The sequence below is a fragment of the Fundulus heteroclitus genome, chromosome 20 (genome assembly GCF_011125445.2).
Source record: "Fundulus heteroclitus isolate FHET01 chromosome 20, MU-UCD_Fhet_4.1, whole genome shotgun sequence".
In the NCBI taxonomy this organism is placed as follows: Eukaryota; Metazoa; Chordata; class Actinopteri; order Cyprinodontiformes; family Fundulidae; genus Fundulus; species Fundulus heteroclitus.
Window position 1 is genome coordinate 32,995,220 of NC_046380.1, and position 24,467 is coordinate 33,019,686.

General features: G+C 42.5%; 1 protein-coding gene across 1 annotated transcript; it reads left to right on the forward strand.

Annotated features, from left to right (window-relative positions):
- The first annotated feature begins 2,287 nt into the window (after positions 1-2,287).
- slc2a9l1 (solute carrier family 2 member 9, like 1) lies at positions 2,288-18,407 on the forward strand. The gene is made up of 12 exons (XM_036151867.1): positions 2,288-2,338; positions 4,896-4,991; positions 5,073-5,233; positions 5,930-6,054; positions 6,178-6,307; positions 6,406-6,554; positions 6,638-6,825; positions 7,667-7,777; positions 12,078-12,179; positions 12,610-12,682; positions 17,565-17,692; positions 17,787-18,407. Exons 1-12 carry the CDS (start codon positions 2,315-2,317, stop codon positions 17,970-17,972), a joined length of 1,473 nt encoding a protein of 490 aa, XP_036007760.1. The 5' UTR covers positions 2,288-2,314; the 3' UTR covers positions 17,973-18,407.
- The last annotated feature ends 6,060 nt before the right edge of the window (positions 18,408-24,467 follow it).

Below are 24,467 nucleotides of genomic sequence, written 5' to 3' on the forward strand. Positions count from 1 at the left end.
TTTCATCCACCGTCTTGGAACCCATGTGGTGGGCGACGTCAGTGCTGGACCCAAACATTTTTCTTTCCACAGGAATGATAGACTGACAGATTCTGAGAGCTACCAGGCAAAGATCCGCATTTAGCCTCTTGCTGTGACCACATAACTTCAGATTCAGACGTCGGTAGTAGGCCTACATCTCAGCAACTCGATTCATGACATGTGTCAGCTTGTGAAAGATCCTTTCTGATGACATCAGTGTTTTCTTTCAACTCTTTAACTTCAGCCATGCTGGAGACTTTCATCATCAAAGTTGCTCCATTGTTTAGCATAGTCGTGACAGTCTTCCATTAAAGCCTTTGTGTTCTCCAAAGCTTGCCCGTTCTCATTGCAAGCTGAGCTAGTATTGTGTGCTCCATTACCTTAATTTATGGAGATGTTTTTGGAGATGACCTACAGTCATGGCCAAAAGTATTGAGAATGACACAAATATTATATTTTCACATGATCTGCTGCCCTCTGGTTTTTGTGTGTGTATGTCAGATGTCATCACATGCGTACAGAAATACAATTGCAATCATATTATGAGTAACAAAAGCTTTTAATGACAGTTAGAATGAGTTAATGCAGCAAGTCAATATTTGCAGTGTTGGCCTCTCTTCTTCAGGACCTCTGCAATTCTCCTTGGCATGCTCTCAATCAACTTCTGGACCAAATCCTGACTGATAGCAGTCCAGTCTTGCACAATCAGTGCTTGCATTTTGTCAGAATTCCTAGGTTTTCGTTTTTCCACCCGTCTCTTGATGATTGACCACAAGTTTTCAATGGGATTAAGATCAGGGGAGTTTCCAGGCCATGGACCCAAAATCTCTCTGTTTTATTCCCTGAGCCAGTTAGATATCACCTTTACTTTATGGCAAGGTGCTCCATCATGCTGGAAAAGGCATTGTTCATCACCAAACTGCTCTTGGACGGTTTGGAGAAGTTGCCCTCGGAGGACATTCTGGTACCATTCTTTATTCATGGCTGTGTTTTTAGGTAAGACTGTGAGAGAGCTGACTCCCTTGGCTGAGAAGCAACCCCACACATGAATGGTTTCAGGATGCTTTACAGTTGGCATGAGACAAGACTGGTGGTAGCGCTCACCTCGTCTTCTCTGAACAAGCTGTTTTCCAGATGTCCCAAACAATCGGAAAGGGGATTCATCAGAGAAAATGACTTTACCCCAGTCCTCAGCAGTCCACTCCCTGCACCTTTTGCAGAATATCAGTCTGTCCCTGATGTTTTTCCTGGAGAGAAGTGGCTTCTTTGCTGCCCTCCTTGAGACCAGGCCTTGCTCCAAGAGTCTCCGCCTCACAGTGCGTGCAGATGCACTCACGCCTGCCTGCTGCCATTCCTGAGCAAGCTCTGCACTGCTGGTAGCCCGATCCCGCAGCTGAAACACTTTTAAGAGACAGTCCTGGCGCTTGCTGGTCTTTCTTGGGCGCTGATCACTCTTTATAACATTCTGGAGTATATGCAAATTGCCGTTATAAAAACTGAAGCAGTAGACTTTGTAAATATTAACATTTGAATCATTCTCAATACTTTTGGCCATGACTGTACAGTCTGATGAGGCTAAACTAAAATAAAAGTGTTTGGTCATAATAACCATTGTTACATTTGGAGGAAAAGGGAGATGCCCAAGAAAACCATCCTAATCGTGAAGTACTGGGGAGTCAGCAACATGATATGGTGGATTTATTCAGCAAAAGACTGGTGCACTTCTCAAAATAGGTGACCTAATGAGAAAATATTCCAGATGCATCTCCCAAAAGGGTGTTTCAAACTGACATTAACACTAATCAAATTTTGTAGCACTGGGATTTAGCAAAGAGACATAATCATGGTATTCCTAATCTATCAAAAAGAGGAATATTTTGATCTGTCAATGAGGAAAAAAATCTGCATGTATCCTTTTATAAAGAGTATGCTAGTATCTGGTTTCAAGTGTATCTGAAGGGTCAGAATTTGTAGTGTTATGTAATTTATCACCAGTGTTAAATTAAAACGGATTGTCTTTTTGTGTCAGTTCTTAAACCTCAAAACTGCTACATCCACTTTATCTGGAACTTTGCACATTTCAGACTCTTTTCTGTGTGTAAGGGTTGTCATTTTGTCCCTTACTTCTGACCAGAATTGTAAAATCCATGTCAGTGCCAATTGGCAGGCTGATAGTATGTTACTTTTTTTTTTTTTTTACTCAAAGAAGTTAATGATAACCAGCCTCAATGTTCTAAAGCAGTACATGGAGTTTGGATTTGTGTACTGCAACGTTCAAGTCAGCACAGGGAGAATGGAAACCTTCTTTCAGCAGCTGGTAGGCCTTAAAAAAAGATTCCAGGTTATTCCAAAACACATTTATATGTCACAATAATGTATTTTATTCAAACTGCTCAAAGGAACTGTCAGTAATGCCAAAAACATGTTTGTGTCAAAATCTGAACTTTTATATACATACAGAGACCTTGAGTTGTAGCTTTAAGGTTGTTTTTTTTTAAATGTAAGAATAGAAGCAATTAAGCTTTGAATTTTGGTTATTAAGCTTTTTGCAGTAAAACTAAAGGAGTCTAGTCAATTATTTACTTAGCTTAATGCACAGTTTTTTTTTTTTTGGTAATATATGAGTAGAAATAATTATGGTTTAAAATGTTAGTGATGAAGCTTGTTCCAGTGAAACAATGAAACAAAAGACGTCATTCTAGTTGTAGCTTTAGAAACGTTTGAAAAAATTATGTTAGATCAGAAACCTTTAAGGGTTTACTTAGTTTGTTTCTCATTATGAAAAGAAACAATTAAGTATTGTGATTGTATGCTTTCTGTATGTTTGTTAATCTATGAAAGAAGTCTATTCATCAATAGATTATTCCTTTGTTAATGTAATGTTTTTGTTTTACCATGTATTATTTCCTTCTGTAATGTTTTTTTCTGTTCATGTGCAGCACTTCACATTGTCTTGTGCTATAAAGAGCCTAATAAATAAACTTACCTTGCCTTGCCACAGTGGGGGGGAATTTCTGGCATTGTTCAGGTAGACTCAATTTCTGATTTAGTTTTGCCCTGCATTGGTACCTCATGTTCCTCCAAACAACTGTATCACCAGAATAATTTATGTTAGGAAGCCTTTAATTTATTGTGCAAGTCTCACTTTTTTCCACATAATCATTTCATGTTTTACTTATGTGATTTCAGCTGTACTATGGTTAGGTAACTGTTAAATATTATTTGGACATAGTTGGTCACGCCACTTGAACTCTGTTGGTTCATCCATAGTTATTTCTTTAACAATATATATTTTGGCCTAGAAAAGCAATGAATGCTAATGTGACAAATGTTTAATTGGATGGTAATTCTCAGATTGCATCTGGAATCAAAAATTATTTCCTTAATTTGGCTAAGACATAGAAAAGAAAATGATGCTGCTACTGGTAACTGGCAGTGAAATAAATGATTTTCTTGCCAGATAAACATTATTCTTACAGCTAACACCCAGCGTCTCCTTAGTGGTCTGGCTGTTGACTGTCTGTTCAAGCAATCTCCCCTGGCTGTGGCATGAATTATGTAGTGTCATCTTACCCCAGTTTTGGGTTGTTACTTTCTTTTTTACATCAGTTGTTATATTTATAATCCTGGGGCAAAAGTGTTTTTAACAGAGAGACTATTTTATAGGTAGGACGGACTCTGCTTCACCTGCTACTTCCATGGGACTTACCTGTGTTTCCTGCATAGATGATCTTTGTAGTGAAAATGCTATGTCCTTTAGAAATATATCAGTTTTCTCCCCAGAGTAATAGAGAATGACATGATTCCTAATATTGCATCTATTATCCTCCAGATTAAAAGTACCTCCTGTTTTACAGGCTCTATTTCTGATGAGTGTTTTAAACAAAACATTCTGCTTTTAACACCAACAGGAATACAGATCAGATTTGATAGGTTTTCTGGCTGTGAGAAATGATGCACTTTGCGTCATTCAAATTTAACTAATTTGTCTGATTTAGGGTTTGTGTTGTCTTTGCATATATATAATTTACAAGGCAGTTAGGTTGTTTGAGTTAGCCTTTGGAGCAATCGGGTCCTTGCCAGCTTTCTATTTACCAACAATGCTACTTCATGTTTATTCAGGACTTTAAAGATCTTCAGACTTTTCAATTCAATTCAATTCAATTTTATTTATATAGTGCCAATTCATGAAACATGTCATCTCGAGGCACTTTACAAAGTCAAAATCAGTCAGATTATACAGATTGGTCAAAAATTTCCTATATAAGGAAACCAGTTGATTGCTTCAAAGTCCCGACAAGCAGCATTCACTCCTGGAGAAGCGTAGAGCCACAGGGAGAGTCGTCTGCATTGTCCATGGCTTTGCAGCAATCCCTCATACTGAGCAAGCATGAAGCGACAGTGGAAAGAAAAACTCCCCATTAGCGAGAAGGAAAAACCTCCAGCAGAACCGGGCTCAGTATGAACGGTCATCTGCCTCGACCGACTGGGGGTTACAGAAGACAGAACAGAGACACAACAAGAGAGACAAAAAAGCACAGAAGCACACATTGATCCAGTAATCTGTTCTACATTAGATGGTAGTAGCGGGTGATTGGTCTTCCTTGGATGATGTCACAGTTTAACACAGTTTTTTCTCTACCTAAACAAAACACAGTTAAGACTAAACTTCAAAAACAACACACGGGTGTTTTACTTTAAGCATCCTTCGTTGTTTTTGCAAAATTGCTTTTAAATGGCTTCGACCGGACCTTACAGAATTACTGGAGAACACAACAAATATTGAAATGATCATATGAAAACACTAGTTGTTATTTTTTTGTTTGTTTTACAAAAACAAAAGTCTTATTCATGTTTTTCACTCTGCGCTCCAGACCAAAGGCAATGCTTTGCTCCTGATCACCATTTTGGGCTTTGGAGGAAGCTTTCAGGCTGGTTACCATATAACTGGGCTCAGTTCTCCTTCACAGGTGAGAAAAACAACCTCAGTTTCTCCGTATTTTAGCTTTATTTGTTTTGTTTTGTCAATGTTTATTAATCTCTGCCTGCAGTACATTCAGTCCTTCATCAACAGCAGCTGGAACGACAGGTACAATGAGCCTCCATCTCCACAGAAAGTCACCATGATCTGGTCTCTTATCGTCTCCATGTTTGCCGTTGGGGGACTCTTTGGTGCTGTCAGTGTCAAGTTTTTCTCACGAAAACTGGGAAGGTGTGTATGTGGCTCATAGGGTAAACATCTGTGACAATGGGGACCGTTGACCTCATGAATCTGTGGAAATACACACTGCCTAGCCAAAAAAAACGTTGCCACCTTGATTAACCAAGTAATTAGGTACGAGCCCCCCATCGGGTCATTACTGCCTGGGTGATTATGTCTCAGCTGGCATAAAGTTATTTAACCCCAAATGGTGCAATGAGTTACTTCTCATTTCTTAAACAATCATGTCGAACAACACATCCCGTGGTCGCTGAAAAGATGTCTTTTTCAGAAGGGTCAAATCATTGGCATGCATCGAGTAGAGAAAACATCTAAGAAGATTGCGGAAACTATCAAAATTGGGTTAAAAACTGTACAACATATTATAAAAAACTGGAAGGTCAGTGGGGACCAATCGTCTTCGAGTAAAAAAGTGTGGCCGAAAAAAATCTTGAATGATCGTGATCGGCGATCACTTAAATGTTTGGTGAAATCAAATTGAAAAAAAAAAAAAAAAACAACAACATAAAGACATGCCAACAAACATTTTGCATTGTGAGTAACACCAAGAAAGACACCATACATTAGGCATTTGGTTCACCATGCTCTAATGAACCTTTGCATTGTGCAAATCTAGCTGATTAATGAGCTTCTCCATCATGTAATGTAGCTTAAAGGGACCTGAAGTAATATGTGTCCCTTCTCCAGAAAGCGAGCAATAATCTGCAACAGCATGATCTCTGTAACTGGAGCAGTGATGATGCTGACAAGCAAGGAGGTTAAATCCTTTGAAATGATTATAGTGGCGAGGATGCTGTATGGATACTCATCAGGTGAGCTTTGAAGTTTTGTTTTTTTATTTCTCCTACCTTACTGTGGATTATTCTGAATAATTTGACACCCATGTGATGAGAATATGTTTTGCATAGTGGTGTAATCTTTAGTTTGTGTTGCAGGTTTAGGACTGAGCCTCCATTCGATGTATCTAGGGGAGATTTCACCCAGGAAGATAAGAGGCAGACTGACTCTGACTTCAGCCACTTTTGCTTCCCTTGGTAACCTATGTGGACAATTTTTGGGATTAAGGTATGCATCAACTGTCAATCTCCATAGTCTTTTTATCTAGTAAGACAACGATCAGCAAGGACCGAGGCTGAGCTGCAACCAAACCTTTTGTTTTTCAGCGAGATTCTTGGCCGTCGGGACCTATGGCATATCCTTCTCTGTGTCCCTGTGTGTTTCTCAGTGGCCCAGGTTCTGGTGCTGCCTTTTCTTCCCGAGGCTCCCAGATATTTATTCTTAGAGAAAGGAGACGACAAAGCATGCAAAAGAGGTATGCCTTTTCTGACCCAGCCAAGCAGTACTGATTTATTCCTTTTCTCTTTTGACGTTCTTCTTTGCTTGTCTTCGCTCTAGCCCTCCAGAGGTTGTGGGGTAAAGGTGACTATAAGCAGGAAGTGGAGGAGATGCTGATTGAGCAAACGGCTCTTGAAGCATCTCCACCAAAGAGCCCCCTGCAGCTGCTTAAGGACCAGACTGTGCGATGGCAACTCATCACCATATTCATCATTTACTTTTGCAACCAGATGTCAGGCATGTCTGCTGTGAGGATAATATTCACTGCATATTCTCAAAAATAAATACAGTATCTTGCAAAAGTATTCATAGCTCTTGGGCGTTTCCCAGCTAACTGGGAGGTTTAAATTAGGCCTTATCACAGAAGCTGCCAAGAGATCCATGGTAACTCTGGGGGAGCTGCAGAGACTCACAACTCAGGTTGAAGAATCTGTTTACAGGACAATTTTTAGTCTTGCACACCACAAATCTGGTTTTCAAGAAAGACAAGAGGGGCAAGAAAAATAAAAAACAAGAAAAACTATGAAGAATCAGATTGCAACAGGACATGTCGGGGACACAGCAACACATGTTAAAGAACTAACAACTCCCTATTACTAAGGGGTGGACCTGTTTCGGTTCAATTTGCATGTTATCTAAGCCATAACAAGGCCTTTGTTGGGCATAATATAAAGCTTGGAACTCCACACTACTCCAGACATTTGAATTGAGAAAGCTTTCTGGATGGGAAGCGAAACGTCTTCAAACTTTGAAAAAAGTCCAGTTGTTTTATCTTTAAACTTTTTTGGAATGTTAAAGAACGTTATCTGGTGAGATGAAAGAAAACCAACATTTGGCAGCTATAACAGGGTAAGGTGGTTATAAAAACTACTGACTCAGGGGGGCAGAGCACAAATGCTCGCCACAGATAATTTTCAAAAAACTTGAAAACATCGTTTAATTTTCTTAATTAAATGATTTAACGTCCCAATTACTAAAGGGTCATGAATTCTTTTGCAAGATACTGTACAGAATAATTTTAAGATAATTATTACAAAAGGAACTAAATTGAGGCGTCCTTATATCTTGGGGTATATTCCTCCTTCCCAGATCAGCACCTTCTCCTTTGACATCTTCCTGAAGGCTGGTGTTCCAAAAGACAAGATCCGCTACGTCACCCTTGGTCTTGGAATATCTGAAATCCTCACCTCCATCTCCTGTGTGAGCAAATCCCTCATTCAACCCTTGTTAAGATGACTCTGTTGCCCTTTGGTGGTTCAGACAAAGCAATACACTGATGTCCAGTGCTGTATCAATGTGTGTGTCTACAACAAGCAATGCAAACATTGTAGAAATGCAGGATTATAACACAATTATGGTTCGGAGCAGCTTCTGGCCCTCTGTGTCAGACACAAGGTTCCTACTTAGTCTAGGGGGAAGTAAGGAATTTGATTACAGAAATTTTAAAGGTCTGGAATGGAAAAAAGAAAGTGCTGGCCTAGTGGTTAAAGCAGCGTGCTTGCACTCAGAGAAGGATGCAAGTACCCGGTTCGATCCCCAGCGCCTGCACTCTGGGTCCCGGAGCAAGACCCTTAACCCCAGGTTGCTTCCCGGGTGCCGCATGGCAGCCCACTGCTCCCCAAGGGTGATGGGTTAAAAGCAGAGAACAAATTTCGTTGTAATGTATGTTTCAATGACAATAAAGATGATATTACTACTATTACTATCCAATATCCAATCTGAAACTAACTTCACCACTGTTCAAATTGAGGTTATAACTGTGTGCTACTTCCCCATGAATGAACTTCAGCGACTCTCATTCTCTCATCCTTCGAGCACCCTCTGTCATAGTTATGGTTCTGCTTAGTTTAACTTTACACTCCTGAGGACTTTTTCTGTTCATTTACTCACCATTTCAGCCACCAGCAGTTATCGTTCCAGCTTAGTCTGCCTCCAGCTACCACCCCACTCTAGATTATCTGCACCTGCTCCCACTAATTAGTTACTCAGCTCACCTGTTCACCAGCCTACTTATACCTGCCTCTGCCTACCCATCTCTGCCAGAACGTCTTACTCACTCACTTCTTTGTGCTCCTCATCGTTCACGCCCTTCATCGCTCGCCGTGTGGTGTGCCTTTGCTTCACCTGCTCACGTCAGGCACACTAGTGCCACTCCCGCCATTAAACTAGCTCGCCAGTGTATTGGCAGGTGGGAGGAGGGGAGAAGTAGAGGGGGAATCATCAATGATGGTGGGGTGGGGTGGGGGGGGGGGTACTCTAGTTGGAGAATATAAATTATGCAGAAAGATAATCTACATAAAAAGAAAAAAAATTTGAGCAAAGAAACGAAGCTGACCGCCCATGACCAGGTCCTTTGGTACCCGCTCTTGATATTCACACAGCCTCATCAGTGTAAAACAGATCCCTATTATACCCCTAAAACCACAGAAAAATTAAATTTGTTGTCATGACCCCTGTGTTGGGTTGCCATGCCGGTCTGTGCGGACTGGGCACGAGCCCATAGACATTACTTGACATGAACGTAGTTGCAGTCCATCCATCCATCCATTTTCCGAACCGCTATTATCCCTCATGGGGTCGCGGGGGGTGCTGGTGCCTATCTCCAGCGTTCACTGGGCAAGAGGCGGGGTACACCCTGGACAGGTCGCCAGTCTGTCGCAGGGCCGTAGTTGCAGTATTCACCCAAAAAAAAAGAGGGTGCAGTACTCAACATACCCAGTGGAAATGCTGTAAAAAGAGATGAAAAGGTTGACGTCACATTTCTAAAATGGCAGCACATGGTATTGTAAACAATCATGAAGAATCGTTAGTGTGCATATGGCAGGTAAACAGAAATAAACAGAGGGCTAGAGACGTGGAAGAAGACGTATGTTTACCCGCTGCTGTAATATTCTGTCTTGGTTCCTGTTTATGATTTGGTTAAGTTAGCTTTTTCCTGTCTTTTGGTTTATTTATATTTTAGGTTCTGGAGTTCTGTTTAGCCTGTTGATTATTGCCAACAGGCTTATTTCGTTATCTGTTTTCTGTATTAGTTCTGATTTTTGTTCTGTGATTTGTTTTTCTTTTTCTTGGATTTTGGTTTATTCCCCAGCTCCTGTTAGTTCCATAATTGCTTCCACCTTTGGTTAATTACTTTTCACTCCGTTCACCTGTTTGTCCGTGTATTTAAGCCTCACCCCCTCCTCAGCTACTTGTCGGTTCGTCTCTCATGCCTTGCTCGCACTCAATTCCTCCGCTTCCCTGTTTGTATTCTGGTTCCTGGTAAGAGTTCCTAGCACCTTGGTTCTGTTTAATTTACCCTATTCTGTCGGTTTTGTCCAGTTCTGTCCGCCTGCCCCCTGTCAAGTGTTGCCTGGATGTTTGCCTTACCTACCGTTTGGATTTTGTTCTGTTTGCCTGTCTGTTTTACCACTCCTCATCCTCCCATCAATAAACCAGTAAACAACATAGCAGTGTTTTGGCTGAACTCCGGATTCACCTCCAAGCCAGATCTTTACAGCTGCATACAGAAAGACATGAAGACTTGAACATGGGGAATATAGCTTGTCTGTAAAGCCCATAGGGATCTCTTTTAATAAAAGGCTTAAAAAAACACTCAGTTTTACTAAATAAATGCAGATGACTCTACATAGTGTGGGCTGTTGTTTTAGACTTGATTTACACAGCAAATTATGAAAACAGAAGTCAAAATCATTGTTTGTACCTATAAACTTGGCTAATAAACTCACCCTAAAAAGTATGCCAGTAATTTGTGTATGCTGTTTTGAGTAACAACATAGCATTAAACAAAGCTCTGCTGCTTGAAAATTCTGTACGAGGGCTACTTTTAAAACCCCCATTTTGAATGAGGCTTGTGCATGTGGTCTGCTAACCTGACTCCGCCAGATGGATTTGCTCCGCATATCCATCTGGAAACCTTCCGTTGAAATAATTTTGGGAAGGGGCGAAAATACTGGTTAGCTGATTGGCCTATGTTGGTGATAGACGGGCCAAATAAACCAATCAGATCAACGAAGCATATGACGTACTAACAGCGACGACGAAAACACAACCACAAGCTCTTGCCGAAACCCGTCGGGAGAAGAGCAAAAACATCTTCTCCTCTGAGAAAAGCTTTCAGAGCAGTGTTTTGCTCTTCTTTCAGTGAAGAAATACTCTGTAATTCCGATAAAACTTGCTCGATAGCCACGCTAACACTAGTTTCATCGGCTGAAGCCGTCATGTTCTTTAGACTGAACTGTCGCGCTTCTCGTTGCGTCACACCTCAACCCGCCTCAAAGCCAACGCTGATTGGACGTTCGTTTGGTGAACTGCTCCAAATTTTCTTTAACGGAAAGTAGCCAGACTGATCTGCGAGTGAAACCTTGAAAGCTTGCGAGATCAGGATAGTCTCACGAGGCTAGTGGTCTGCGCCAAGACAGAAAAACTTGGAGGTGTACGACTTTGTGGGGCCCACGCTCGGGGGCGGGGATTCCACGGCGAGCTTACATCTCTCTTGCTTACAAAGCCAGGCTGGCTGCATATGCATGTACGTCCATGTGAATAGTTGCCACTCAGGGATTAGCCCCTTTCCATAAAATGCTACTGTCAGAGCAGTGTAGCATAAGAGCAAAATGTAATAGTAATATCATCTTTATTGTCATTGAAACATACATTACAACAAAATATGTTCTTTGCTTTTGACCCATCACCCTTGGGGAGCAGTGGGCTGCCATGTGCAGCGCCCGGGGAGCAATCAGGGGTTAAGGGTTTTGCTCAGGGACCCAGAGTGCAGGCACTGGGATCAAACCGGGTACTTTCATCCTACTCTGAGTGCAAGCACACTGCTCTAACCACTCGGCCAACACTCCCCCAGATAGCACGTCTAGCGGATCGAAACTTCTCAATACAGTAATATAAAGTTATGCGTTACTTAGATATGTTCCTCTGAAATATTGATGCAATTCTGCTGTATGTTTGTTCTTTGCAAATATGCGCAAAGGAGCAGCAGGTTGCAGCAGGGGAAGAGGTAGAGAGCGTCTTGGCCTGTCACACCTTGTTTTGGTCAACAGACATTGCTCAACAGTCCAATGTGGTGAAATTTCATTTATTGCTCATTTGAGTACTTATCGTCCTCTGCAGCTTTGCAACAAACAGTAGGGACAGAAATTCAGTCAAAGTTTTTTGGCTTTGGTATGGGGCTTAGCTGTGGTTGCCAGGTCAGGGGCAGTACCCACCAACTCTGATGTCAAAATCGGCAGTTTTTTGATGACTTATTTCCAGGCACCAATAAAATATTTATGTATTGCCTAAAATGGATGGATGTTTTTTAGAGAAGTTTCGAGAAGGAATAGAGACCCAAATGAAAGTACATAAATGAGCAAAAACGTGAATTCTGCATAATAGGCCCCCTTTAATGCTGAACTCCAGATTATATCTCATAATACCACATTTTATGGCACCTACAACTGGCCACTGCCCCTTTTGTCACCCATATTTTCTTTAAATTATTTTTCAACAGAGTCTTCTAATCGAGCAAACAGGGAGGAGGCCGTTGTTCTGGGGAGGGTATGCTGTAATGTCTGCCATCTGGATTGTGGTAACAATCATGCTCAACCTAAAGGTAAACATGGCAAGAATTAATGAAAAAGATAACAAAACTATTAGAGAAATCACTCAAGGTTCAGTTCAACTAAAGCAGCTGATTTATACAAAAAATATGCATAATTTCCTACGCTTTAATGCTTTCTACACTCGCTTTGTGCACCACGTTTGGCAGCTTGAAGGGAAGTCCAAGTGGACATAATTTAGTATAAACACAAGACATAGAGGAGCATGTAAAATGATTTGTAAGGAGGTGTGTCTTGAAGGGGAACCTGATAGCACAAGTTGCATCACTAAAATGCCATAAATTGGTCAGCAGCGAGAACATCCAACAGTCAGTAAAAACAGTGGATGAAGGTCACCAAACAAAGTAAATACATAAAATACCATGTCTTTTTAAAGTATTTTAAGTGTATTTGTTGTCACAAGTGTGATAATATTCTTTCCAGGATTTAAGCTGGGTTCCCTATGTTACTGCTTCTCTTATCTTCTTCTTCATCTTCTCCTTTGGTGGAGGACCAGGTATGAGCTTTACAGCTGTACATTAAGCTTTTAGTTCATTTGAGGAAAATCTGTATGTAATGTCTTGTCTGTCACTAAGAATTGCTTTCTTAATGCTAAAGAGAGCCCAACAGATTTACTTTCACAAGTGGAGCATTACTGCTTTCTGTATGGTGCGCCTCAAAAACTCTTTTGGGATTATTTCAAGTTCAATGAACACAAAAACCAAAAGGTAAAAAGAGAAAGAAACAAAGAGAAAATATTAGGCAAAATGTTAAAAGGGAGGAAAAAAAAGAGAGAACAAGACAACATTCTCGAAGTCTGCTTCTACACCTGCAGAAAGGGATATAAAAAGATCAGCAAAACCAACGAAATAATATTATCGGCACAAAATACCAACGCCTTTGATAAAGTACAAGACGTACTCATCCATCCATCTATCCATCCATCCATCCATCCATCCATCCATCCATCCATCCATCCATCCATCCATCCATCCATCCATCCATCCATCCATCCATCCATCCATCCATCCATCCATCCATCCATCCATCCATCCATCCATCCATCCATCCATTCATCTTCTTCCGGTCGGGTCACGGGGGTAGCAGCTTCAGTAAGGAGGCCCAGACTTCTCTTTCCCCAGCCACTTGGGCTAGCTCCTCCGGGGGAATCCCAAGGCGTTCCCAGGCCAGCCGAGAAACATAGTCCCTCCAGCATGTCCTGGGTTTTCCCCTGGGTCTTCTCCTGGTGGGATGTGCCCGGAACACCTCACCAGGGAGGCATCCAGGAAGCATCCTAACCAGATGCCAGAGCCTCCTCAACTGGCTCCTCTCGACGTGGAGGAGCAGCGGCTCTACTCTGAGTCCTCCCTGGATGACTGAGCTCCTCACCCTATCTCTAAAGGAGAGCCCAGACACACTATGGAGAAAACTCATTTTGGCCATTTGTATCCTGGATTTTATTCATTCGGTCACGACCCAAAGCTCTTGACCATAGATGAGGGTAGGAACGGAGATTGACCGGTAAATCGAGAGCTTTGCCTTTTGACTCAGCTTTCTCTTCACTACAACAGACCGGTACATCACCCACTTCTCTGCAGACGCAGCACCAATCCGCCTGTCGATCTCCTGCTCCACCTTTCCCCCATTCGTGAACAAGACCCCAAGATACTTACTCCACTAGGGGTAGCATATCCTCCCCAACCCGGAGAAGGCACTCTACCCTTTTCAGGCTCAAGACCCTGGCTCAAGACCCTGGAGGCACTGATCCTCATCCTGGCCACTTCACACCCGGCTGCAAACCGCTACAATGAGAGCTGTAGATCATGACCTGATGAAGTTATCTTTAAAAAGCAGAGACGCGATCCTAAGGCCACCCAAACGGATCCCCTCAACACCTTGTCTGGGCCTAGACATTCTGGCTATAAAAGTTATGAACAGAATCGGCGACAAAGGGCAACCTTGTCCAACTCTCGCCGGAAACAAGTCCGACTTACTGCCAGCATGGTCATACATGTCATGAATTGAGGTTTTTGTTGAGGACCCACGGTGCAGAAGAAGCGGTGAGGAGACATCGGTAAGCAGGTAAGAGGTATTTAATCCAGAAAGCACATCAAGGAGGATACAAAGGGCAGGCTTCAGACTGGGACAAAATACCAAAGAGAAAACTAACTAACCAGGAATGAACACAGACAAAGATGAAAAATAGACTAACGATCCAGCAAAGACTGAACAGAAACCCGGAACTTAAATACAAAGGAGATAATTGAACTAAACAGGACACAGGTGTGGGATAATCAAAGGTAACAGAACAGCTGGAAGGCAACTTAAGAAGAGACGTGAGAAACGATCAATGAATGTAAACACAATAACAGAACAAATGCACGATCCCAAAGATAAAAAACTCAAACATAAATAATCACAACTGCTTAGGGATCGTGACATAACCCCCCCTTCAGGGCGGATACCAGATGCCCAAACCAAAACAATAATCCCCCAACCCGGGTGGGTGGAAGGGGGCACCGGACGGAAGGCAAGAGTCCAAACACAAAACAACCCAAACAGGGCGGACGGAGGGAGGCTCATGGCGGAGGGCTAGAGTCCATACCCAACAAAAAACAAAACAGTTTGGGTAGCCAACCTGGAGAAGCATCTGGCGGGTGACCCCAGCATGGCAGAAACTGTGGCGGGAGTCGCGGAGGACAACCCCGGCGGAGCAGAGTCCGATGCAGGCGTCGCGGAGGATGGCCCCGATGGAGCAGGTTCTCCAGCGGGCGTCTCTGACGAGACAGGTTCTCCTGTGGACATCCCGAAGGACGGCCCCTGCGAGTCACGTAATCCGATGGGTGTCCCGGAGGACGGCCCCGGCGAAGCAGAGTCCGATGTGGGCGTCGCGGAGGACAATCCCGGCGGAGCAGAGTCTGATGCAGGCTTCGCGGAGGACGGCCCCAACGGAGCAGGTTCTCCGTTGGGGCGCCCAATGTCCGCTAGCGTAACTGCTATAAGCTTCGGGAATTTCCGGCTTCCCGGATAGGCACAAGCATAAGGCTTGTTCGTTTCGCTTTGCCATCGTTCAATAGTGCTATGAGCATTATTACTGCATTAATATGGAATATTAATCTCAATTTAAAGGCATTTTGTTTAACTTTAGGATTAGCCGATTTTAGCTACCGATCGCTACAGTGACCCCTACCCTCCCGGGCTATAAATTAGTTAATAAAATCAAGCGTCCCTAAAGTTAATGATTTCTGTAATATGTTATTTTGTCAAATTATGTTTTGTTTATCTCAGGATTAGCATTGTGAATGGGTTGAAACACGTGCCAAATGTTGTTCTAAATTAGTTAAGCTAATTTAACTCCATTCCATGTTCTTTAAGTTGAACTTTGGTTCTTTAACTCAGAACTCAGAACCAGGATTCACTGAATTATTCTGATGATGGTCACCACTTTTATTTTATCTTTTGTTTCTTTTGCATGTACATAGTTCCTTAGCTTAGCTTCCTTTTTATCTTTATTTTGCTTAGTAGTTTTAGTTAAGTTTCACTAGCCTAGTGAGTTTGTTGATTGAAATATAGTGTTAATTCAGATAAACAGCATTATATAGTGATGTTCTCTGGATGTTAATTTTATCTCTGTTAATAAATTCTTGAATTTGAAGAGAAGTTGTCACTCTTTATTCTATGTGTGTGCAGAGTTTGCTGTTAAAAGAACACCAGTGCTCGAATCATCCGTTTCAACTATTGTCCTGATATCAGCTCCAGAGCTGTTATCCACCGGACAATACCTAACAGACAGAAAGTTGTTTATTAAACATTAAATAACTTTAAACAGTGTATAATTGCAAAACACTCACCACTGGTGTCCACCAGCATGTCCGAGGGTTGCCACCGCAACATGCACCGACAACCTTGCGGCCACAGCTCTGACTAGCCGCCTCGACAATAGAGGCACAGAACATGGTCCACTCAGACTCCACCACAATACGGTGGCATCCCAGGGGAGGGGAAGATGGACTTAGTGTTTGTGAGAGTGCACTTGTATATGTAAGGTTTGTCCATAAGAAAAATGCCTAATAATGGTTGTGAAGAGCCAAAGACCCGCCGAGGCAGACCACCAGGGAGACCAGAACCCCAGATGTCCAAAAGGGCCCCAAGGGCACAGGAGTCCAAGAAGGACCAACACAGATAAGAGCAGAGTAGATCCCCAAGAAAATTCCCCAGGAGCCACAGTGCCGAAGCCCCTGGGGGCTGCAGCAACAAGCCTGTGGGCTCAGCTAACAGCCAGCTATGCCAGAGCAGATCCTTCAATGAGCCCAGAGACCCGGGGCCCAGGGCACCCCCCTGCAGGGCCCCGACAGAGCCAGGGGAGCTCAATCCTCCCTTTAGCTTTTCACAATTCAGCTCGTGACAGCCCCAACCCCTAAACCTAAACCCAGATGTGCATAACTATGAACTGGAAAGAAAATAATGCATTTTTGTCAAAAATGTCAACAAATAAAACGTTAAAATGCAGTGGGTACTTAATCCCCTGTGACTCAGTGCTTTGTAGAATATTTTCTGAGGTATGCCTCTACCAGCTTTGCACACCCAGAGACTGAAAATCATGCCTATTATTTCTAGCAAAACTGTTCAACATCAGTTAGATTGGATGCAGAGTATCAGTGGACATTGATTTTCAAGTCTTACCTTAGAGCCTCCTTCAGATTTAGAAACTCCATTCATCTTTCCCACAAGGCTTAAAGAAAGCCTCCCCACTGCATGACATCGACTACACCATGTTTCACTTTGTGGATGGTGTGTTTATGTTAGTGATAATGGTGATGTGCATTGTTAGTGTTTTGCAACAGGTTACCCAAAAAGTTAAGTGTTGCTTCTGCTGACTAGAGCACCTTTTTTCTTTATGGGGGTCCTAAAGACCATTGTGAAAAGTATATTAATAGTTTATTAAGACTCTTCCACCTGAGCTGTGGACCTCTGCAGCTCCTCTAGAATTACAACGGGTCTTTTGGCCACTTCTCTGATTAATGCTCTCCTTGCCCGCTCTGTCAGTTTAGGTGGACGGCCATGTCTTGGTAGGGGTTCAGTTGTCCAACAGATTTTTTTTAGCTTTCAGATGATTGATTGATCGATGGTTTGTGAGATGTTCAAAGCTAGAGACATTGTTTTATAAACTAACAACTTTCTCCCTGATCTGTCTGAAATTTGCCTTGATCTTCATGATGCTTTCTTAAAAATAACTAAAACCTTGCGTCATTTTCCTTTCTCTTGACAATTATTTACTAATTTGTGTTGGTTTATTACATGAAATCCTAATATGATATACTGACATTTGTTGTTGTAATCTGACTAAATTAAGTTTAAACTTTCAGAGTTCACTAATTGTGATTCCTCTCCTCTTCCAGGGGCAGCTACAGCTACACTCAGCAGCGAGCTCTTCATTCAGTCGGATCGTCTTGCAGCTTTTGTTCTCATGGGACTGCACCGTTGGTTCATTTTCGCAGTGCTGGGCCTACTCTTCCCGTTCATCATTGTGTGTACAGTTCATCCAAAAACGACCAACATATATGTCATATGCTCAACATGAGTTTAACCAAGATGCTTTGCTGTCTCCTTTTCTTCCTCAGGATGCTCTTAATTCATACTGCTTCATACTGTTTGCTGGTGTGTGCCTGCTGGGTAGCCTTTATACCTTCTTCCTTCTTCCTGAAACCAAAGGGAAGACTTTCATGGACATTTCAAAGGAGTTTAAAGCCATTAAGGTCTATGGGAAATCCTTCTTGGAGGAAGACAAAGTGGAGACCAAGTTGTAAGCCAGGACATCATGAGAGATGCAAAAAGAGATCAGAGGAAAATTCACCTGAAGCTAAGCATTTTGCCCCCTGAAAGGATCGAATTAGGATGTAAATTTAGGGATTCGTTCTATGACGGGGATTTTTCCCACTTTGCACATCTGGAACTGAGTAAAAAAACAATCAAAAAAACAACACATCATTCTTCATGGATTGTTGAATGTAACTCAAGCTGGGTCAACACTGTGATAAAGATGTGTTTAATGCTAAAAAAAATATATAAATTACATTATAATCAACGATCTCAGTGCAGCTAAGCTTAATTGGGACAGCACTGAGAGCCTCCTCCTCTCCCAGAAATAAATCCTCCACTGTTGCATTTGGACTCTGCAGTGTGTCGACCAGAAACCTGCACAAAGTGAAATTATGGAAAACTATCATGGTTCACTTAAAAAACAAAACAAAAAAATCCCCAGCTATTCTGTGGTGCCTGAGTTGAATCACAGGTCGCGCAGTTGAACCTCTTTTGTTCGGTAAAAACACACGACAGAGGTTTGGTGCTCTGAACCGCGTTGGTGGAAAAGGTTAAGTCCCGTTGAGGAAATGGTTCATTCAGGGTGTTTTGCCGTGTTAGTTTCTTACCACTCTAGTGTTTTAACTTCAGACCAAAATATCAAGTTTTGGTCTCATGTAAACAGACAACTTACTTCCACATCTTTGCCATGTTCCCTACATGGAATATAATCAACTTTCTTTACCCTCCTTTTGCCAATCAAGGAGCCAATTTCTGTGTCAAAATATGCTGTCATAGCATATTTTTTTTCCATTTTTTGGTAGTGGATTAAAGAGTGCTTTTGAGATGCTTAAACTTTCTCAGAGAGCTTAACCCTAATTCCAACTTCTCCACAGCTACATTCCTGTCATGCCAGCTGTTGTCCTGGGTTGTAATGGTGCTATTCTTTCACTGACGTTCTCCAGCAAACCCGTGAGTTCGTCACAGAACATCTGAGTTGATAAGATTACATTGGTGACTTGTATTTTATTTTAGGGTATCAGTGACAATCGGGGCTGAATACAAATGCATGTCGCAGCTTTTGTATTTTAATGTAAATAAATTATTAAAGAATTTTGTCTCTACAATATTTAATTGCCTTGATGAATTCAATTTACGATCTTAAATCACGTTCATAAAGTGAATCTAAAGATTTAAGCAAGGCGCTCTCTAGTTCACAGTAAATTGAATATAAATTCTTGAGTGGTCTTTGTCCATTTGTACTTTATCGGTTGCTCCAGTGGATGCAGTGGAGCTCACCCACCTGGAGACCACTGGGAGCGCTGTGAGAGCCATGTTCTTTGACTTCTCCAGCGCTTTCAACACCATCAGATCGGCGCTACTGATGGGGAAGCTGGAGGACGCTGGAGTGGACAAACATCTGGCTGACTGGACCATCGACTACCTCACTGACCGTCCTCAGTACGTGCGGCTGCACAGCTGTCAGTCAGAGGTGGCAGTCTGCAGCACCAGGGCTCCCCAGGGCACCGTCCTGTCTCCGTTTCTCTTCACCCTCTACACCTTGGACCTACAACATGGACAGCTGCCACCTTCAGAACTTCTCTGATGACTCAGCCATTGTGGGCTGTGTGTCCGAGGGGAACGAGCTGGAATACCGGTCGGTCATCATGAACTTTGTGGACTGGTGTGAGAAGAACCACCTGTGCTTAAACCCCAGTAAGACCAAGGAGATGGTGATTGACTTCAGGAGAAGACCCCCACCTCACTCCTCCATGATCATCCAGGGGCAGGACATGGAAACTGTAGAGAGTTTCAAATACCTGGGTGTTCACGTCAATAATAAACTGGACTGGACTCATAACACAAGACGCCCCGTACAAGAAGGGCCAGAGCCACCTCCACCTCCTGAGGAGGCTGAGGTCCTTTGGAGTAAGCCGGCCCCTGCTTAAGACCTTCTATGACTCTGTGGTGGCCTCAGCCCTCCTCTACGCTGTCGTCTGCTGGGCCCCTGGCAGCGCAGAGCGGGACAGAAAGAGACTGAATAAGCTGGTGAGGAAGGCCACTTCTGTCCTGGACTGCGCTTTGGACTCGGTGGAGGAAGTGGCCGAGAGGAGGGTGTTGTCCAAGCTCACATCCATCATGGACAGCCCCTTTCACCCCTGCACCAGACTGTAGAGGAGCTGAGCAGTTTCTATAGTGACAGACTTAGGCATCCTGTCTTTAAAAAGGAGCTCTACCACAGGTCATTCAGCCCTGCTGCCATCAGACTTTAAAATGCTACTGCACTATAATGGGCCTTTCAGACAGGCTGCGACGACCGCATTGCTGCGCTGTGAAACCCATTCTTTTCAATGGCTTGCGTCGCGCCAGGGCGGTTTATCGCTGCGTCGAGCAAAGCGCAAGCACAGCGCAGCGCGGCGCGCCGTGACGAATGCACGCGTGGCCAATAGAAACCGGGCCATCGGCTGGAAAGACCAGGAAGCAAAATGGAGGAAAAGCTTATACTGTGTGTGTCTGAATTCCCCGAACTATATGACACAAGTTTGCGACTGTACAGGGACATCGGGAGGAAAGCAGTAGCATGGAAACACATTTCACACACACACACATGCCTCTGCTGCTTTTTAGTAGCACACATCATATATATATATATATATATATATTTTTTAAATATACAGCCCCAAGTAGACCTGGAACCGGTCGCTGTGAAAACGGAGCTCTTTCACAAGCCGGAACTCCCCAAGCTGCTCTCTGGACCTGAAGGTTTCGTGCACCCACAGCCTCTTCTTCCTTGCTGCTCTTTTTCTTCGAACTAGCATGGCTAGTGCTATCGCTTGCTTCTTACATATTTGCTGCTGACCAAAAGCTGGAACAACAAACAAATGACTAGACCCGGCAACCCAGCCGGCGCAGCGCAGCGCAGCGCAAATGCGCTGAACCCCGCGGCCAGCGCAGCGCAAATCGCTTCCTATCTGAAAGGCCCTTTACCTGGTGTAATAACACTGCAATAACTGTTTGATACCCTGTGCAATAATCCTGTAATAGCTTTCACCCATCTCAGTTATCTCACTTATTTTATATATTTAACAAACCAGAAACCGCACTGTTTTTTACCTGCCACCACTTGATTGTACATAAGATACCTTACTGTATATAAGTCACCTTAAATCTCTTGTTCTTTATTTTTTTCCCATCCACTGTATATATCTGGATGCACTGTATATATTTCATGCACCTTTTCCTCCTTTGTGCACTTTCTGAGATCAATAAAGTTCTATCATCATCATCATCATCATCATCATCATCTGAAGCATTTTCCAGTTTCTTGCTTTTCCCTCTTATAAGTCTTTATCTTATAAAACAACTAATTCACAAAACCAGTCATAAAAAAACTTTAACCATTTGGATGAGGGGTATGGTATCTTGGAGGAAGTTTTGTGATAAAATATAGTAAATGTGAGTTCATGATATGGATTCAGACTTATTTAGATTAGCCTTTGTTTTTAGTTTTTTTTTTTACATTAATTATTAATCCAGTGTTTTACCTGACATGTTTAGAAAAATACAGAACAGCCATTTCCAGGTAGATGGCGCTGTTACCTTTCTGCTGAGATCCATCAGGTTATCCCAACTTCAGGAGCAACACAGATAAGAGCAGAGCGCTGGAACTCAAGACCAGTACCATCAAAGGGGAGTTTCTGACTTTATGTTGGAAATCTAAACCATTGCTGAGAAAAATTATGTTAGTAAAAACAGTTTGTGATGGAGGATTAGGAAAGAAATGCAAGTTAAAATGCCTCCTTAAGTCAAGATGCTTTTTTGCATCTTACCTGCTCTCCCAGTCGTCAGGGGCATTGCCTAAAAAACTACCAATTACACCCTGGTCTTTTTTTATTTATTTATTTTTTACTTCTGAGGTATTCCTCTTCTTCTCATAAACTTGTAAGACAGTTTTTTTGTGGAAAATTTAGTAAACTTAGCCCTTAAAAGGACATTAATCATCTTCCTCTTGTACCTCCAGAAAAGGCCCGGCGAGCCGCTGCTTCTACATCCGGGTCGGGTGCTCTGTCTGTTGGTCTCTTGCTCTGCTCTCTCCCGCTGCTTCTGTCTGAGCTCCATAGAGAGGCAAGTCCAGCCGCCGCATCTGCCCCGCGTGTGCCCTCTCTCCCCGCCATCTTTCTCTGATCTCCCACTGTCTTTACCTCTGTTGCGTGGGTGATCAGTCCCCGAAGCGTCTCAGGGACTCCCCTCGACACTTTCCATCTCACTCCATTTTATTATCAATCATCAATCTGTATAAATAGTGTTTATCAGTTTCACACTACGTTTCGAATTACTGCTGAAGATCAGATATTTGATTATTTTTTAATTCATTAGTAAACATCTGAATTAAATACAGTATTTTTGGACTATAAGACGCACTTCAAATCCTTAAATTTTCTAAAAAATGTATGGTGCACTTTATAATCCGGTGCGCCTTGTATAAGATTACCGTTGTGCTTATGGGCCGATTTCATGTGGTACAATGCATTCACAAATCTGTTAAAATATGTAAGTACACTTCGGTTAGCCACAAAGCCACTCCGCTCAATGGACATTCAGAGCATTACAGTACACTGTGTCACTACTTGATTGGACCCCTAAGTTGTCTATAAGACTGCAAGACTGTAATGTTGAAACTAGAAGTGCATTCATGTAAGACAGCCCTCGCTCGGAGTACGCGCTAGCAACAATAAACCAAGGAAGTTAAATCAAGTTAAGTTCATTGGCCTTATATTGGAAACAGGGCAGGTAAACAGGCAAATAACTAAACAGGAGACCCACTTTTTGCTTGTAGATACAGTTCACTCTTTGCTGTTGCCCAGCTATAAACGCTATGGGTCTCATTTCCACTGGAGCGCCACGCAAGACAAGAGTGGAGCGAAACAAAATCAACATAGAATATCAATGGGGCCTGCAATACAAGGAGCATAAAATGCCTTTGCAAATGCATGGAGGCACCTATTAAGGCTCCCATATACTTGCGTGGACATCCGTGTGAAGTCTGTGCATACTCAGTCCGTGCAGAGTCCCCGCTGGGTGCCTGCTGGAAAAGAATCAGCTCTAGATGCTCAAATAGCTAATCAAACATTTTACAATCCCTTCCCCGCTTCGTCCCGCTTGCAGAAAGTATGAGAAATGTAGGAATTTGTCACAAGTGTTGGCAACAGGTGCGGGTGCCTCCGAAGAGTCAAACGTCCGCATGGCTCACGGTATACGCGCAGTACACATGAGTATGTGGGAGCCTCTACTCTCCACCTCTAAACTGGTCTTTTTATTATTAATCCGTGGACATTAATTTGGCCCAAACTGTAGGGTGCAGCCCCACAATTTAAGTATCAAAACATTTATCTCGATCTCAAGATGTGTGCTATTACTTTTATTGGCATTTCAAGTTACCAAGGTTATGTAATTAGCAAAAACCCACACCCACAAATTCCATTGGAATGAAGTCAAGGGAGGAAGTCAAGGGAGGAAGAAATCAAAATCCACTTTTTTTGAGACTTCTCTGTGCAGTCATACGTTCACCTAGAAACAAAGTTCAATTTTCAGTTTGTAGATAAATCTGTCCCCTCTTCAAAAGTAAAGATGGTATGTTGATACCTGCTATGGTTTCTTCAAAATTTTACTTCAAGCGACACAAAGTTTGCCGGAAAATATCAAAGTTGGAGTGCACATGGCTGTAAAACAGAGTGTGGGAATGGTTAACAATGGCTGCCACAGGTTCTTGTGACCGACGGGGTACCAATGGAAACTGGAAAAAGAAGAAAAAAAGAAAATGTTTGGCTTTAATGACCATACATTGCTACATTTGTAGGATAAAGGGAGAAGACTAAGAAAATCACTCCAGCAGTGAGGTACTGAGGTGGCAGCATCATGATATGGGGGAGTTATTCTGCAGGAGGGACTGGTGCACTTCTTAAAATAGACGGCTCAATAAGGAAAGGACATTATGGGGAAATATTGTGGTAACATCTCACACATGGATCTCTGAAACTGACTTGGACACTAATCAAACTGTAAAGCATTTTCCTACTCATTATTCTGGTATTCTGACATAATCCTGGGAATCCTAATTGATCAAAAACAGGAAAATTTTGGTCTGATGTCATGTCAAACTCTTCATATGTCTTTTTATACAATGCATATCTGGTTTCAAGTGTATCTAATGTGTCATAATTTGTGGTAATATATAATTTATAACCAAGGTTAAATCAAACAGGATTGTCTTTGTGTAAGTTCTTAAATCTCAACAATGAAACTGCTATATCCATTGCATCTGAAACTTTGCACATTTCAGACTGCTTTCGCTCTGTGAGGGTTGCCATTTTGTCCTTTATTTCAAAATCCATGTCACCGTGAATCGGCAGGGTGATGATGTGTTACTTAATTTTTACTCAAAGAAGTTAATGATAACCAGCCTCAAGGTTCTAAAGCAGTCCATGGAATTTGGATTTGTGTAC